Source organism: Myxocyprinus asiaticus, chromosome 2 (assembly GCF_019703515.2).
Source record: "Myxocyprinus asiaticus isolate MX2 ecotype Aquarium Trade chromosome 2, UBuf_Myxa_2, whole genome shotgun sequence".
Taxonomy (NCBI): Eukaryota; Metazoa; Chordata; class Actinopteri; order Cypriniformes; family Catostomidae; genus Myxocyprinus; species Myxocyprinus asiaticus.
Window position 1 is genome coordinate 4617403 of NC_059345.1, and position 15444 is coordinate 4632846.

The 15444-nt window shown below is 38.3% G+C and overlaps 1 protein-coding gene, 1 non-coding gene and 1 pseudogene across 2 annotated transcripts; all 3 read right to left on the minus strand.

The window, feature by feature from the left end:
- Positions 1-140: 140 nt before the first annotated feature.
- LOC127412289 (kinesin-like protein KIF20A) lies at positions 141-9432 on the minus strand (annotated as a pseudogene).
- Positions 9433-9531: 99 nt separating this feature from the next.
- Positions 9532-14737, minus strand: LOC127454364 (40S ribosomal protein S20). The gene is made up of 4 exons (XM_051721512.1): positions 14571-14737; positions 13874-13973; positions 13625-13698; positions 9532-9784 (listed from the first exon to the last, which is right to left on the minus strand). The coding sequence occupies exons 1-4, from the start codon at positions 14571-14573 to the stop codon at positions 9602-9604; spliced, it is 360 nt and encodes a 119-aa protein (XP_051577472.1). The 5' UTR covers positions 14574-14737; the 3' UTR covers positions 9532-9601.
- On the minus strand, positions 13766-13834 carry LOC127416835 (small nucleolar RNA U54). The gene has a single exon (XR_007893191.1). It is a non-coding gene; the product is annotated as a small nucleolar RNA U54 (small nucleolar RNA).
- Positions 14738-15444: the final 707 nt, after the last annotated feature.

Genomic DNA, 15444 nt, shown 5'->3' on the forward strand with positions numbered 1-15444 from the left:
GAATATTTGTAAACGTCTCACCGGATGTCACCTATCCACACACATCCCTAATAAGTTATTTAACTGAAGCACTAATATAAAAAACGAATACGTGTAAGAGTCGTGTATTCGCTTATGCTTATTTCAGCGATGCTTCTTAATCAACAGAAGAAAAAAAAAAGCGCAGTTTTGTTTGACTTTTTAGTTCGGACTTGAATGTGTAACGATGAACGCTCAATGCTCAACAGGTAAACTTGAAGATATTGAAAATTGCTGTGGAGCTGTTCTACTAAAGCAGCATCACAACAACAACAACAACAACAACAACAACTGATGAAAGGCATTTAGCATCTGTCGGTGCTAGACGTTTTTGACCATTGCAACTTATTTTGCATCTTGCTAAAAAAAAACAAGTGTCAGAAATTTTTCTCGAAACACCTTTGTTCGGCACCACTTATTGCACTGCTTCTAGCTTTAGCACAAGAACAGATTTGGCATGAACGGCTCCTATGAGACCAGCTGAAGCAATACTGACATATCACCATCCAGTAGCTCTTCCTCTGATAGGTAATCATCTATGGACTGGTCATCAATCACTCCATTCTTGAGCAACGACTTTCCATCTCAACTAACCATCCATGGAGCCAGAGACTCCAGAGATCGCTGAGGGATCACGTGTACCACCTAAAAGGTAGGCCAGAATTTAGGACAGGGCCGCAGTTCCCCCTCCCCCGACACGTCAATCCCCAATGATTTTGTCGCAAGGTTCTGCAACAGGAACTCATCACAACTCAAGAACAAATCCTAAAACTCAAGCGATTACCACAAACCTGCTTGGCAACCGCAGATAACTTCATGACATGGAGGGTCTCGTCATAAGTGGAGGCGCACTGGTTAATGTTCACAGTCATGGAAGTCCTGCCATGACAACAGAACATTCCCTGGAAGAGCCATGTCATTTTGCTCGCTCAAAAGGGAATGTAATTGGTCTTCGTCCTTAAGAGTGGCAAGCATGAACACATAAGGTTTGAAAAATGCCTAATTGAACACAGCTCATTAAAACCAGCCAGTCTTAGTTGTAGGGCTGGGTAAAAAAAAAAAGGAAAAAAAAAGCAAACTTAATTTGAAAAATCACAAAATTAAATTAAAATCCCATGATCAATCTTTTACTTTAAAAAAGTTTACTTCAGTTTTGTGTTATAACTGTTAAATAACACATGAACTGCATAGTTTGGGGTCTGTTGTTTTTAAAATTAATATATATTTTTAGGGCTGTCTATGGAATTAAATGGTATGCCAATTAAATCAAATTAATTGCACATTTACTAAATAAGGCCCTCAAATAACTTTACATTTTATGATTAAATAATTATAATTAATATATTATAAATTTAATGCAGTACATTATAGTGGCAGAGGAGTAAAGCATTGATAAGTAGCTTTAGAAGGCAATACATTTACATATTAAACATAAGCCTAACATTGGCCTACAGTCCCCAGCAATCCATTTTGCTATTAATTTCTTCAATCTGTCCGAGATTTATTATTAAGGCGCGTCAAAGAACATGCATCATGTGGACGCTTTGAGCATCTCACTTTGGCTGCGTCACATCAGTGTTTTTAGGTCGCTTTCAAATTAAACTGTTTGAAACTTAGATCCCTGCATTCAGAACTGCGCACCGTCCAGACGTGTTTGAATGCGTCAGTCCTAGTTTCGCTTACTGCCCCATGCTGAAAACAAGTGATACATCAAGCTTGAATTGCTCGGATGGTAGGAATACTCCAGGAAAATGCTTTTTTGTTGCATCTCTCAGAGCCAGCTAAGCTAAGCGAGAAAAATAAATGTTACCATGGAAAATAAACCGATTTTCTCCAAAAGAAATGTATCAAGTTGACTTACTCTGAGAGACCGTGAACATCCACTCCAAGTCGTATCAGTTTAATGGTGAAGATGCTGTGACTGCAAAGAGACCAAAGAAAAAACAACTCCATATTTAACAGAGTAACACAACAAAACAAGAGTTTTGTGGTTTAACACCATGCCAGCATCTACGGCTATACTCGTAGCGAAATCTAGAGATCTATTTTTACGAAAAACTCAAACTGATTCTGTACTGACTTTACTATCTTTTCAAAAGTGTCAGCTGAATAAAACAATTTCCTCAAGGAAATAAAACCACCAATAATCCAGTAAAATATGCTCCAGAGACAGTGGAATCTGGCATGAGGTACATAATAGTGGATCATACTGAATAAGTCTACAAAGATGGAGTTAAAGAGTGACTACAGAAAGCTATGTAGTGATTTGATCAATTAAAATTCAAAAGGCTTTCTATAACTTTTTGGCTTGGTTGTCCCGATTACACATTACTGCACTAAACTCGATACTAAACTCCAAATTCTGTTTGCAATACCCTATATACTCTACAAACAGCTATAATCCATGCCTGGGAATCTTAAAAAGGTAAACAGCTAAAGGCCAACCTTCTGCTGGAAGACTGGTTCATCTTGGTTGCTGCTGCACTGCAGTTCTTATTGCCCACCCGTAGAACCTTACTGGCCTCGTCTGCATTCTGCACATTTACCCATTTCAAATCTAGAATACACCAACAACACTGAAAACTTAATCGTGCACGTCAGCATCTCTTTTGCTTGATGAAATCACCACACTTGGTGCAGAACATCTTTTGATTTTGCTGGTTTGGGCCAGCTGGAGCAGATCATACACATGCTCATTGAAGATCTCATAAAAAGCCACTCAGACAGAGTATAGACAAAGCCATTCATCAACCCCTCCGTCTGCACTGTCAACTGAAGAGATGGACAGAAAGGTAATCCGTATTAGCCTTGATGAGCTCAATGCAAGTGATTGTAGTTCTTTTACCTGTATGATCATACGAGACTCCAGAAAATGACAGACTATTGATGGAGGATGAGCTTCTACTTCTGGCTTTTGTGGCTCAGGCTACTGAGAACATTAAAGCCAAACCAAGAAAAAGAAACAAAAAAAAAAACACTACCAACAAAATGACTTTCAGACCCTGTAAACAGCATCATGCTAAACAGTACTGGAATCTGTTTGATCTACATTGGAAAGAACAGCAAAGAAAAATGGTAAGTAGACAAATAGACCTTGTTTAATGGCTGAATAAAGATTAGGTCGACACCTGGCAGACACTTGGTTCCCAAAGTGTGTGTAACGGTGGTCAGCTGATAGATAGCTGTACAATGTGTATGAACCTCACGAGGTGCACTAGCAACTGACACTAGAGGCTGTAGCCTTTAGCCTCCTTGTTAGCGCACCTGCCAACCATGCTGGAGACGCCGGTTTGAGTCCCGTACGGAGCGGGTAGAACAGGAGCATCACAATGGTGCCGTGACCCGGATGGGAGTGAGGTTTAGGGGGGTGAGTGTAACGGAAGCCAGCTAGTAGTTAGCTGTGCGATGTGTAAACCTCACTCTCCTGACTTCAAGAGGTGCACTAGCGAATGAAGCTAAAGCTGTAGCCTTTAGCCTCCTTGTTAGCGCACCCACCTCCCATGCCGGAGACGCCGGTTCGAGTCACGTACAGAGCGGGTAGAACAGGAGCGTCACATGTGCATGGTATAGAGTGCAAAAGTGTATTTCCTGAAGTAGAAATCCCATAAATTCTCAACAGAAAAATTGATTTTCAACAATAACTTAACCAGCGTTACATCCTCAGCACACTATTTCTAGGGGTTTTAGAGGAGTAACAGGATTGTGGTTTTAAGAGCGATGATCTGTACCCTGCCCCAGCACCACAGACAACAGAGTTATTTATAAACATTTATTTGGCTCAGAAAACAGAAGTATTAAATAACTTAAATAGGAAGCATCAACTTCAGGAGGGAGGTCTGCCTAGTGGGAGTAAAACTGTAACTAAACTGTTTAAAGAAAAAAAAACAACATTAACCATTTAAAAAATGTACATTAACTCCCTGGCGGGCCAAAAACAGGAGACAATATTGTAATACAAACAGAAATGGCTCCCACCTCCCTACAGCTTCCATAGAAAAGTTAAATATGAACAACTGAAGTGTTTAAGCTGTGCAACAGGTTTAAATGTTGCACAGCTAACAATTGTAAATAAAAGGGAACAATAAGCCACATTTAGGCTACAACAAGCTTAAAAGTTGGAGTCACCATCAACAGAAGTTAAAGTAATAATAACTGTGAAAGCTTCAACTAAGCTTCCCAACTACTCAGAGTAACAAGCAGTACAATGAACCACAGCGCTGGGACAGGACAAAGAACATCACTCTGGAGAACTCTCTGAAGGAAAGGTTCTCACTCTCTGTGAGTTTCCCCTCTGCTTTTAAGCTGCCTCCCTCCTGATTATTGAGCAGGCTCAGCTGGGACAATCAGCTACCTGCTGGAGAGAGTGTGGGATGAGCAAAAGAGGAAAAAGAGGGAGAACATACAGGGAAAATACACACCACAGTAACTCGAATCATAATTCTTAGACAATATCCACAACTACACACAATAACAACAATAAAAATACATCCCTGGATGTAGCTCCAGTCAAGACCTATTGTGAGCTCAGAGGTTGTTCAACAATAGTATATGCCTTTAAAATAACGAAGTTGAAATAACTCGGAATATCGGAATTCCAGGTGAACAACTACATTACCAATGGTCCTTCAGAGAGAGATTCACCCATCAGAGAACCGCGGCCAACAAACCCTGCCAAAACAAGTCCAGCAGCCACCGTCCACTTACATGATGCACTGCGAATGACTCAATCGAGTTGGTCTCCCTACACTCTAAAACTACATGGAAACAGACAGTGTACATCCCTAATATACGAGTGCTCGATTAACCCAGAACTCGTTCAGCTTTAAACATTCGACTAGTTATTCGACACTAATTCGATTTTTCTATGTGCCTTTGCCTGTCGTGGGCAGCAATGAAACTACTTCCCTCTCCTAAATCTTGCCGTTACAACTCAATGCATTGGTTGGCGGCACGGTGGTTGCATGACGTTGTTAAATGAAGTTCACCCACCAAAAAAATTCCACCATTATTTTAAGCGATTGTATCACTTCAGAAGAATGTATGTTTCTATGTGTGAGTGCAAATGTTTTTTGTATTAATCTAGATGTTGTTTATGCATAGTGCTCATCTCTAAGATAAACAGGTTCAAAGGTTGAACATAAAATTCAAAAACTCATAATCGATTACTCGTTTTCTCATGTGTCAAAGTACTCGGCTACAGTATTACTCGAAACACCCTTAGTTTAGGTATCGGAATATTTTGCAGTCAACTTACAGTATCAACAACCTAAAATTAATCGTTTTATATATTTCCATCTTTTTTTCCCCGATTATGTCATTCGCAATGCATCATGGGATTATAGTTCAAGCCCTCGTGAAAGTACGCAGTCTTGTACCTTTGTCTTTGATTTGAAGCAAAAAAGTATTTGGAAATAGGACAAAGTTTGTAATGTTGGGATTCACCTCAGAGCTGGTTGGTTTGGTTCATGGCTTAGAACTCTTGTGAAGGATTTTATGAAAAGCTTACAGAAAGATGAATGGGAAAAATACTACCGAAACAGACAGCTGAAAAAGTGGGCAGGCACTGTTGAACTCTATTGGTTAGTTTTAATAACTACAGATTAGTTTTTTTCCTCCTATATTCCTTCAGCAGCATTTACATGTCCCAGGGGTTGATTTTAATTAAAACAAAGATTTCACTTTGCTTTTTGTTATATGAAAGTCAACTTATAAATGACTTGGAAACTTTTCACCAGGCTTTTTGGTACTTTTAATACTTAGCCTTGTCCCAGACCTTCAATATGAAACTATAAAAATCAATTGTTAAAATTAAAATGACAAACTATTATAAACAGAGTGAAATAAACCATTTCAATGTTTGTGAGAAAATGATTCCGATCACTTTCTCCAATCAGTCCCTCAGTTGTCACCATTTTGACCACACCAAACAATTTTTGCCCCAATGCATGAAGTTTTTCAGAAGTTAGTGTACTTGTTAATCAAGCTGACATAAGTATCAGTGAAGAGATTAAATAAGCCTAGTGATGTTTGAAGAAAAAAAAAAAAAAAAGGTTATCACCTGTGAGCAAAATATTTTTGTTGGGAGTCATTTGCAATCAAACCGCCAAATTATGCAAAATAAATTAAGATATTTAGTTGTGCGTATTTAGGAGAAATTTGCCTTAGCAAGAAAAGTAGGTGGATATTTTTCAAAAACTATAAACTCACAGAATTCTATCAAATTCATTACAGAATTTGAGATGTGCTGGAAATGACACTAATGTGAATTTAGGACTTTCATAAAGAAAAAAAAAAGACTTTTTTACCAAGACTTACATTTATGCATTTGGCAGATGCTTTTATCCAAAGTGACTTACAGTGCCCTTATTACAGGGACAATCTCCCTAGAGCAACCTGGAGTTAAGTACCTTGCTCAAGGACACAGTGGTGGTGGCTGTGGGAATTGAACCAACAACCTTTTGCTTACCAGTACAGTCCTTTAGTCCACTACACCACCACCACTCCACTTTATGTTTGATAAATCCACAAGTTGAAGAAACATCCATACAATGAAGTTGGGGAGATTGTAGGGTTTGATTGCTAAAATCAGGTACCTCTTTGAGCCAATTCAAGACTGCTGCCTTGGCATTCCTCTCTGCTTTGAGTTGCTCCAAGTCCAGTTTTTGCAACTCCGAGCTCAAATATGGCTTCAGGTCCATGTGCTCATACTGCCAGCCGGTGATATGCTTGAACACAATGTCTAAAGTATGCTGCAAAATGCCAGACTGTCTTGGAGAACCTTCAAACAGACAATTTCATATTGAATGATTCAATATTGAATTTTATTCTACATGGAGAGGGTCCCTACATGGGGGCTGCCATATTGGAATCACATGACCAACCAAAAACTGCTCTTTTAAATCTCAGTAACAGTCCTGCTGTTAAACACCTTCACTCATGGATTAATCATGGCTGAATAAAATAGTGAAAGATTTACAATGGCAGTAGTAACTAAAATAAAAGTCCAAAAGTCAGTGCAAGTCCAAAACCGTGTAAACAAAAACTTACCAAGTGCATGTTTAAAAATCATGGTTGCGAGATGTCTAGGTTTACCTTGTATGGTGTACGTTTTTCCAGCATTGGTAACTCCATAACCGAACACCAATGCATTTTTCGAATTCAGAAAGTTTCGCAATTGTGAACTGTTCGTTCCTTCAGAGAACTCTGCTTAAGGACACTTTGGCCCAAAGACATGCATTGTATTACAGAGATTACCACCAAGCTCCTTAGTAGGGTTTTAGGATTGGGATTTGTCCTCAATCTGGGATTTTGGTGGCATTATACCTGCAAGAAATTGAATTTATGGACCTGTTGGCCTATTCCTTTCTCACTGCTCTTCATGGTGGCAGATCATTTAGGAGCATGAAGGGCAAGTGTCTCAGTTTTCCATCACAACACAACCCTGAGAGGGAAAGGGATGTTTAAAACAGATAAAACCTAATCTTCATTGCTTTTGAGTTCCTCTTCGCTGAATGGGCACACTTTCAAGTACACTTGAAGTTGCTGCTGCTCAGAGCCTTCAACAGTCTCATTCTGGATGGGCAAAAGACATAAACATAAAGTACATCACCCTGAATGAGTGTAATGCAACACCAGTACTTGTAATATCATTATCACTTGTGATGTAACAGAGGAAACTCCAGAAAGTTCTGGTAAAGCTTCACTATGAGGTTCACAGGCGGTCGACTCCATAGCCACTAAAACAGTGCCCTCATTCGTCACATCAACAACTCATGCAATGACTATACAATGCTAAAAAAGCTGTGTAATTAAAATGTTAATCAAAGCAGTGAGTTATAAGAGTCTTGCATACCAACAAACACTTAACCAAGACAACTAAACACTTCTATAACTTGAAACCTATGTTGAATACTGGTTAGTTCGGATGGATGCTGTGAATTGAATTGCCGCACTTTCCGGTCGTGATAGTTGAACCAATCAAATCTCAGCTGCTACACCTGCTCACCAATCAGAACTTAACAGCAATCAGATCCTAAAAGGACAGCCAGCTCATCTGTTAAATCACTACTTTTTGTTTGGGGTGTGTAGGTATGTTCGGAATAGCATACTACCACTTCTGATATGACAGAAATAGTACACTAAAAAAATTTACTTTCATATTTATGCAAACGAAATTCCATCAAATTTAACTGAGTAATTTTTAATACAAAAATAAATAAAAAAATTATATTATTAATTTAATTTTGTTAAACATTACACAATTCAGTTTGATGGAATTGTGTTATGAAATTGAAATGCGTAAATGTTAAAAATACACTAAACTGGGGTCTGGGTAGCTCAGCAAGTAAAGACGCTGACTACCACACCTTGAGTCGTGAGTTCGAATCCAGGGCATGCTGAGTGACTCCAGTCAGGCTTCCTAAACAACCAATTGGCCTGGTTGCTAGGGTGGATAGAGTCATGTTGGATTAACCTCCTCGTGGTCGCTATAATGTGGTTCTCGCTCTCAGTGGGGCACATGGTGAGTTGTGCGTGGATGCCACAGAGAATAGCATGAGGCCTCCACAGGCACTAGGTCTCTGCGGTAATGCACTCAACAAGCCACGTGATAAGATGCGCAGATTGACGGTCTCAGACGCGGAGGCAACTGAGATTCGTCCTCCTCCACCCGGATTGATGTGAGTCACTATGCCACCACGAGGACTTAGAGCGCATTGGGAACTCCAAATAAAAAAAAAAATCATATGCTGAACTATTTTTTTAGTGTAGGGTAGTATGCTATTACAAACATGTCCTGTGTTCACAAGCCAAAACTACAGGTGCATTTTGGTTGATTGTTTTTATTAAGCAATAAGTATTTTAAATATTTAGATACATTTTTTATTTAAAGCTAAAGTCTGTAACTTTTTCAGTGTTAAAATACTTTCTCCTTTATGCTTATAACAAGAATAAACTGTTTGCAAATGGGTTAAAAAAAAAAATAAAAAAAGTTTTAACCACATTGGCAAATAGTTTTTTCTTGTTTCAAGTACATATACCCCACTAAATAGTGTTCAGATTTCTCTGAAAATCTCTTACGTCATTTACGTAATTTCCTTCTTGTTTAAAGGAAAATATTTTTACTGGAAATTTTGTCAAATACCCACTAAAAGATTTTTTGCATTGTAAATTCTTGGCTGCTACAGCAGACTAAGCCTCAATATTAAACTACATTGATGCTACATTTACAGCACCTCTCATCTCATTATCGCGATTATATTTTCACATGTCAGAATATGCAATTCAAGATCAAGTTTTTATTTTACAGTGCAAGTACTTCGTTTATGAAGGGACACAATGGAAAGTAAACTAAAAGGTAAACGTTGCACACTGCAACGGCAACGCACCAATTCGATCGGTTTTGCTGTAATCCATAAGCACAAAGAGCAGTATGTAACATTGCTATTTAATATCCGGACTTCTACTTTCAGATTAGATAAAACACTTCAAAACAAACACCACAGAAGACATGCATCCAAAAAAAATCTCTCAATTTTATTGCACTGATGGCAATGACAGAGTAGCAAATTCTGGCAGACAGAGTTTATGCATCAGCGATAGTGACCTCCACCTCGACACCAGGCTCAATGCTGATGCTGGTGATCTGCTTGACGATCTCAGAAGGGCTGTGAAGGTCAATGAGACGTTTGTGAATCCTCATTTGGAATCGGTCCCAGGTCTTAGATCCTTCACCACAAGGTGTCTTACGGGTTGTGATACGCAGAGTCTGAGAAAAACAAGATACTGGAATTTAAAACTTCCATCATCTGACAATACAGTGCACTTCAGAAAAGCTTTGGCCATTGTTTGGATAAAAGGCGCTATGAATGATTACTGTAAATAAAGCAGTCTAAAACATCCGTTTGAGGGAAAGAGTTTTGATACGAAATGAACAAGACAGAAAAGTCAAACCCTTGATAGCATGGTTTATAATGGGTTAACCAAAACCCGACTCTCAAACAACCAAAGAAAAAAAACAAAAAGCTAGATTTGGGACTAAATGATGGTTAATTGAATGCACATTTATAGTTAGAAATGCCAATATGATTTTAATATTCCCAAAACTAGGTAATGGCTTACAAATCATAACAGAAAATAAGCACATTTCCCCAATTTTATGTCTTGGGTCATAAACACTTAACAGTCTCTTAAATATACTTTGTGTCCTGAGAACATCATTGCTGATTTTGAAGGCTTAATGACTTTAAAACAAATGTCTGATTGTAACTTATTGCCATGTACGTCTACTTGTGTTATATTTGCCAAAAACCCTGCATGTTAATAATTAAACATGAATTTTAAATGCTCCGAGTTAAAGCAATAAAACACAGATCTCACCCAACAAAACTCATCTTCAGTCTGACCCATTATTAGATACTTTAATACTGCTAACGACTATTAAAAATAGCACCACAATAACGATATTGTTATTCAAAAGCATATGAAAGCATATCAACAATGCAGCAATATGGAATAAATTATGAAGACAATCCACTTATGATCAGATCACTTTTAAAGGGGATGCAAGGCAGTGATGCAGCAATATCATTTACATGAAAGTTTCATTTTTTAAGGCATTTGATGCAAATGAACTACACATCCTCGCTGCTGGTTATTTCAGCGTTTAATACTTTGTCAAAAAAGCTTTGTGCTTTAGCATCAACAGTTGCTCTGGTAACTGCAACAGATTCGGACACGTGATCTAAAGCTTATACGCTGCCTGTCCAAAAAAAAAAAAAAAAAGTCGCCGTTTGGATTTAAATAAGCAGTTACTTAAGAGCCTATGATTGGATCATTATTGAAGTGATTAATATGTTTCACCTGGAAAAACTTTTCAACCCTAACTGATGCAGTGTGTAGCTTCTCATTTCTTAAACAACTATGTCGGAAGTCATATCCCGTGGTCATGGAAAATGTTAATGTGTTTCAGAAGGCGCAAATTATTGGCCTGCATCAAGAAAAGAAAACTACTAAGGAGATTGCTGAAATCACTGGAATTGGGTTAAGAATTGTCCAACACATTATTAAAACCTGGAAGGATAGTGGTGAACCGTCAGCTTCACGGAAGACATGTGGTCGGAAACAAATTTTGAATGATCATGATCGGAGATCACTAAAACGCTTGAAGTCACATCTTTAAAAATCGACAGCAGAACTCGCGGCTATGTTCAATAGTGAACGTAAGAGCATTTCCACATGCACAATGCGACGAGAATTTACAGGATTGGGACTAAACAGCTGTGTGGCCACAAGAAAGCCACTTGTTAGTGAGGCTAATCAGAAAAACGACTTCAATTTGCTAGGGAGCATAAAGATTGGACTGTGGAGCAATGGATAAAGGTCATGTGGTCAGATGAGTCCAGATTTACCCTATTCGAAAGTGATGAGTGCAGGTTAAGAAGGGAAGCACATGAAGCAATGCACCCGTCATGCATAGTGCCCACTGTACAAGCCTCTGGAGGCAGTGTTATGATCTGGGGTTGCTTCAATTGGTCAGGACTAGGCTCAGCAACGCTATGCAGCAATAATATGAAGTCATCGGACTACCTGAATGTACTGAATAATCAGGTTATCCCATCAAATGGATTTTTTCTTCCCTGATGGCACGGGCATATTCAAGGACGACAGCGCCAAGATTCATCGGGCTCAAATTGTGAAAGTGATTCAGGGAGCATGAGGAATCATTTTCACCACAGAGTCCTGATCTTAACCCCACTGAAAGTCTTTGGGATGAGCTGAAGACTTTACGGATTGGTTCGACTCTCCTGTTATCAATACAAGATCACGGCCAAAAATTAATGCAACTCTGGATGGAAATAAATGTTGTAATGTTGCATAAGGTTGTCGAAACAATGCCTTGACGAATGCGTGCCGTACTCAAAGCTGAAGGCGTTCCAACAAAATATTACAGTATGCAATTTTTTTTTTTGGGCCGGGCAGTGTATATTATTAGTCAGGGCATTTCTTCACCAGATGAAGGAAAAAAAAAAAAAAACACCTTCACTTTGTCGCCATGAATATTTGCTCCAGGTGAGAATGGCTCTTTAGGAATCTATCGTTTCAAAACGTTGATCCCAGCGAGAAATTGCATCGAACATTTGCGTTTGGTGTGCAAAGGCCTTTAGGGTTATTATTAGTGTTCCCTTTGGTGAAATTGGATCCTGTTCAATCTTTCAATTTTCCTTGCGCACTTGAATGTGCGTGGCTTAAGTGCAGCTTTATTTGCACTTCTTTGGTGAACAAACTGTTTAATGATGGACCTCAATCATTCTTATGAGCCAATTTAAATTATGTAGAAAATACTAGGGATGGGCGGATCTATACTAAAGTATCGATACTTCCGATACTGATGTGGTATCAAGAATATTGATCCTCAAAAATATCGATTCAAATGTTTGTTTTTAACTAGTGATCTTTAGATAACATGAATATATTAATGCATCTCATAAGATTCGGAGTGGAAAAAAAGTATTATTAGCGAATTGTTGCATGGCACCGGAACTACTTTTCTTCTGCTCATCTTCACGCGCAGAAATGCTAAAAAATACACTCGCAGTCACAGACAGCACTCACCCTTTCAGTCATAGCACTCGTTCAAAGAGGGAGCAGTGCTTTCCCGAGGTAATGACAGAAAAACATCATCTGGAGTTATACACTTAAGTAATGACAAACCTAGACGTGACATATATTATAATGGGCTTGTGACCATTTTTACAGGTTTATTTAAATTCAGATGTGTTAAAACAATGATAATGATCTGTAATCCTCGTTAATAAATCATACCCTTATGAAAACTTACTATGGCTGTAGTAACTATGACTGTAGTCACATGTTTTGATACAAATAACCATGGTTTAACTACAGCATTACTGTAGTATCCCTATTGTAACTTGGTTTTAGTAATAGTAACCATATAATAATATCTATGGTTAATTGTGAGGTTTTATATGTGGTTTATACTAACTAATTTTTAAAGGGTAAACAAAGCAGCCTAATAATTTTCTGTTTAGGCCTATAAATATATAAAAAAATAAGTTTCTCATTTTATCCGTAGAATTTGTAAAAATTCAATTTATTAGGAGGTATCTGTATCAGCGATATTGGCCTGAAAGTACTTGGTATCGGATCGAAAAAAATAAGTGGTATCGCCCATCCCTAAACAATACTACCTGTAAGTTAATTTGAAACAATGTGCCATCATTTTGTATATGTGTAAATCTAACAGATGTCTTCTAGTTACATTGACATAAAATGACCATAAGTTGAATCTACTTAAAATACACAAGTAGCTTTTGTTGCATCTCGCTTCAATTCCAATGCATCTTTTTGCGTGCTTGCGCCGACTATAGATGCGCCTAACACAATGTGCAAAATCCATATATTTGAAGCCTTGCAGCATAAATTACGCCATTTAAGTTTCTATAATTAACAGAATTAATAGAAATACATATGACAAAATACGTGAGTTCTTTGACTATTTCCATATTTATTAATATATTAAAATCAGCAAAAAGGGTAGTGCCTTCAGGGACCCAATGGTTCTGTGGACCCAGGTTCAGGTTCTCACCTTAGTGGGCATGCGCACGGGTCCCTTCACCTTCAAGCTCTTCTCCTTGGCACCACGGATCAAATCAGCACACACTGAAGAGAGAGAAACAATTATCAACATACCAAACTTAACCAAACACATGGATCAGGTTTAAGGAGGAGAAGGCTCAGAATAGCGTATAATATAACTCATGTACAAGTCGTACAAATATCATTATCCTCATTGCCTTGTGATCTGTACAGAAAGGGATCTAGCATGTAAACTCACCCTTTTCCAGGGATTTGACATTGCGGCTGGTCAGGGTGATGCGGATCCGGTGAATGGCCACCTCGGCCTCAACAGGAGCTTTACCAGTGTCTTTGAATGCCTGTGGAAGACATGCCAAATTACATCATTAAATAGCATTTAAAACGTAATTGCAAATCTAAATATTTGCTCACATTTTCTGAACTGCTCCATTGTCAAGTTGCAACCCATGCATAGATGCCCATACAGAGCTCACATGCACACTTAGAACATTCTCATTTCATTTACATTTATGCATTTGGCAGATGCTTTTATCCAAAGTGACTTACAGTGTACTTATTACAGGGACAATACCCCTGGAGCAACCTGAAGTTAAGTGCCTTGCTCAAGGACACAATGGTGATGGCTGTAGGGATTGAACCAGCAACCTTCTGATTACAGTTATGTGCTTTAGCCCACTACGCCACAACCACTCCACTGAGAACGGTTTAAAAACGTAATGTTTGGCCAAACAAGGCAAATACATTGCTTATAAGGGTTCTATAGTTTTTAAATGCCACATATGAGAGGATGAATGGAGTTCAACGTAATTTAATGTGATGTTTGAAACCATTCAGTTAACCACGTGTACGTGTTCGCCGCTCGTGAACATCTAAACTCAAAACGAAACTAATAATGTGTATGTGTTCATACGATAGTAATAAAATATTTTAATTACCATGGTCACTGATTCCTGACCGACTTATTCGTAGCAAAGGCAGAAAAACGAACAGCGGTGAGTCAGGAAGCGCGCAACGACACTTCACTACAGTTCTTCGGGAAAGGGAAGCTGACAGGCCTGCTCGTTACTTTATATTGTCTATCCGGGTACTGCGTGACATCATCATTGCGTCACTACTTCCGCCGGAACAAAAGCGCATGACGTTCGCGGGATTTACATATCTTTGGGAACTTGTTATTTTTACAATTATTGTGGAACGACTTTTTGTAAAAGTATACCAAACACATTGCTGTCTATGTTTCACTGTTGCTCAAGCATGTACTGTTTGGTTTTTATAACATTAGCAAATGAAAAGGGAATAAGTATTTTATTATAACTCTTTGTTACTTGTCAAATTTCATATTCACCTAAGCAAAGCCACTAACCCCACCCCTGTATTATTATTATTATTATTATTATTAAAGAAATAACACTACGTTTATCTTAAGACTGTAAGCTTGCTTTCTTTTAAAATTATTTTTGTAATGTGCTGCTGATACCTTAAAGGTGCACTCAGTAACTTTTGTCTTTGTGTCATTTTGGACTTACAGTGCCATTGTAGAAATGTAGTATTCACAGTCAGCCATGATTACTTTAATCAATGAGAGAAAGTGTCAAATAACAGGACGGTTACTGAGATTAAGTGAGTAGTATTCCGCTGGTCATGTGATTCTAATATGGCCGCCCCCATGTGTGGACCCTCTCCATGTAGAATAAAACAGCTTTTATAATGTTACTGATATGACTGGAGTCTTCATTTTAATGTGTTTTTAAAGTACATAATTTAATGTATCTTATATTTCATGACCATGGCTTTAATAATTAAAGTAAA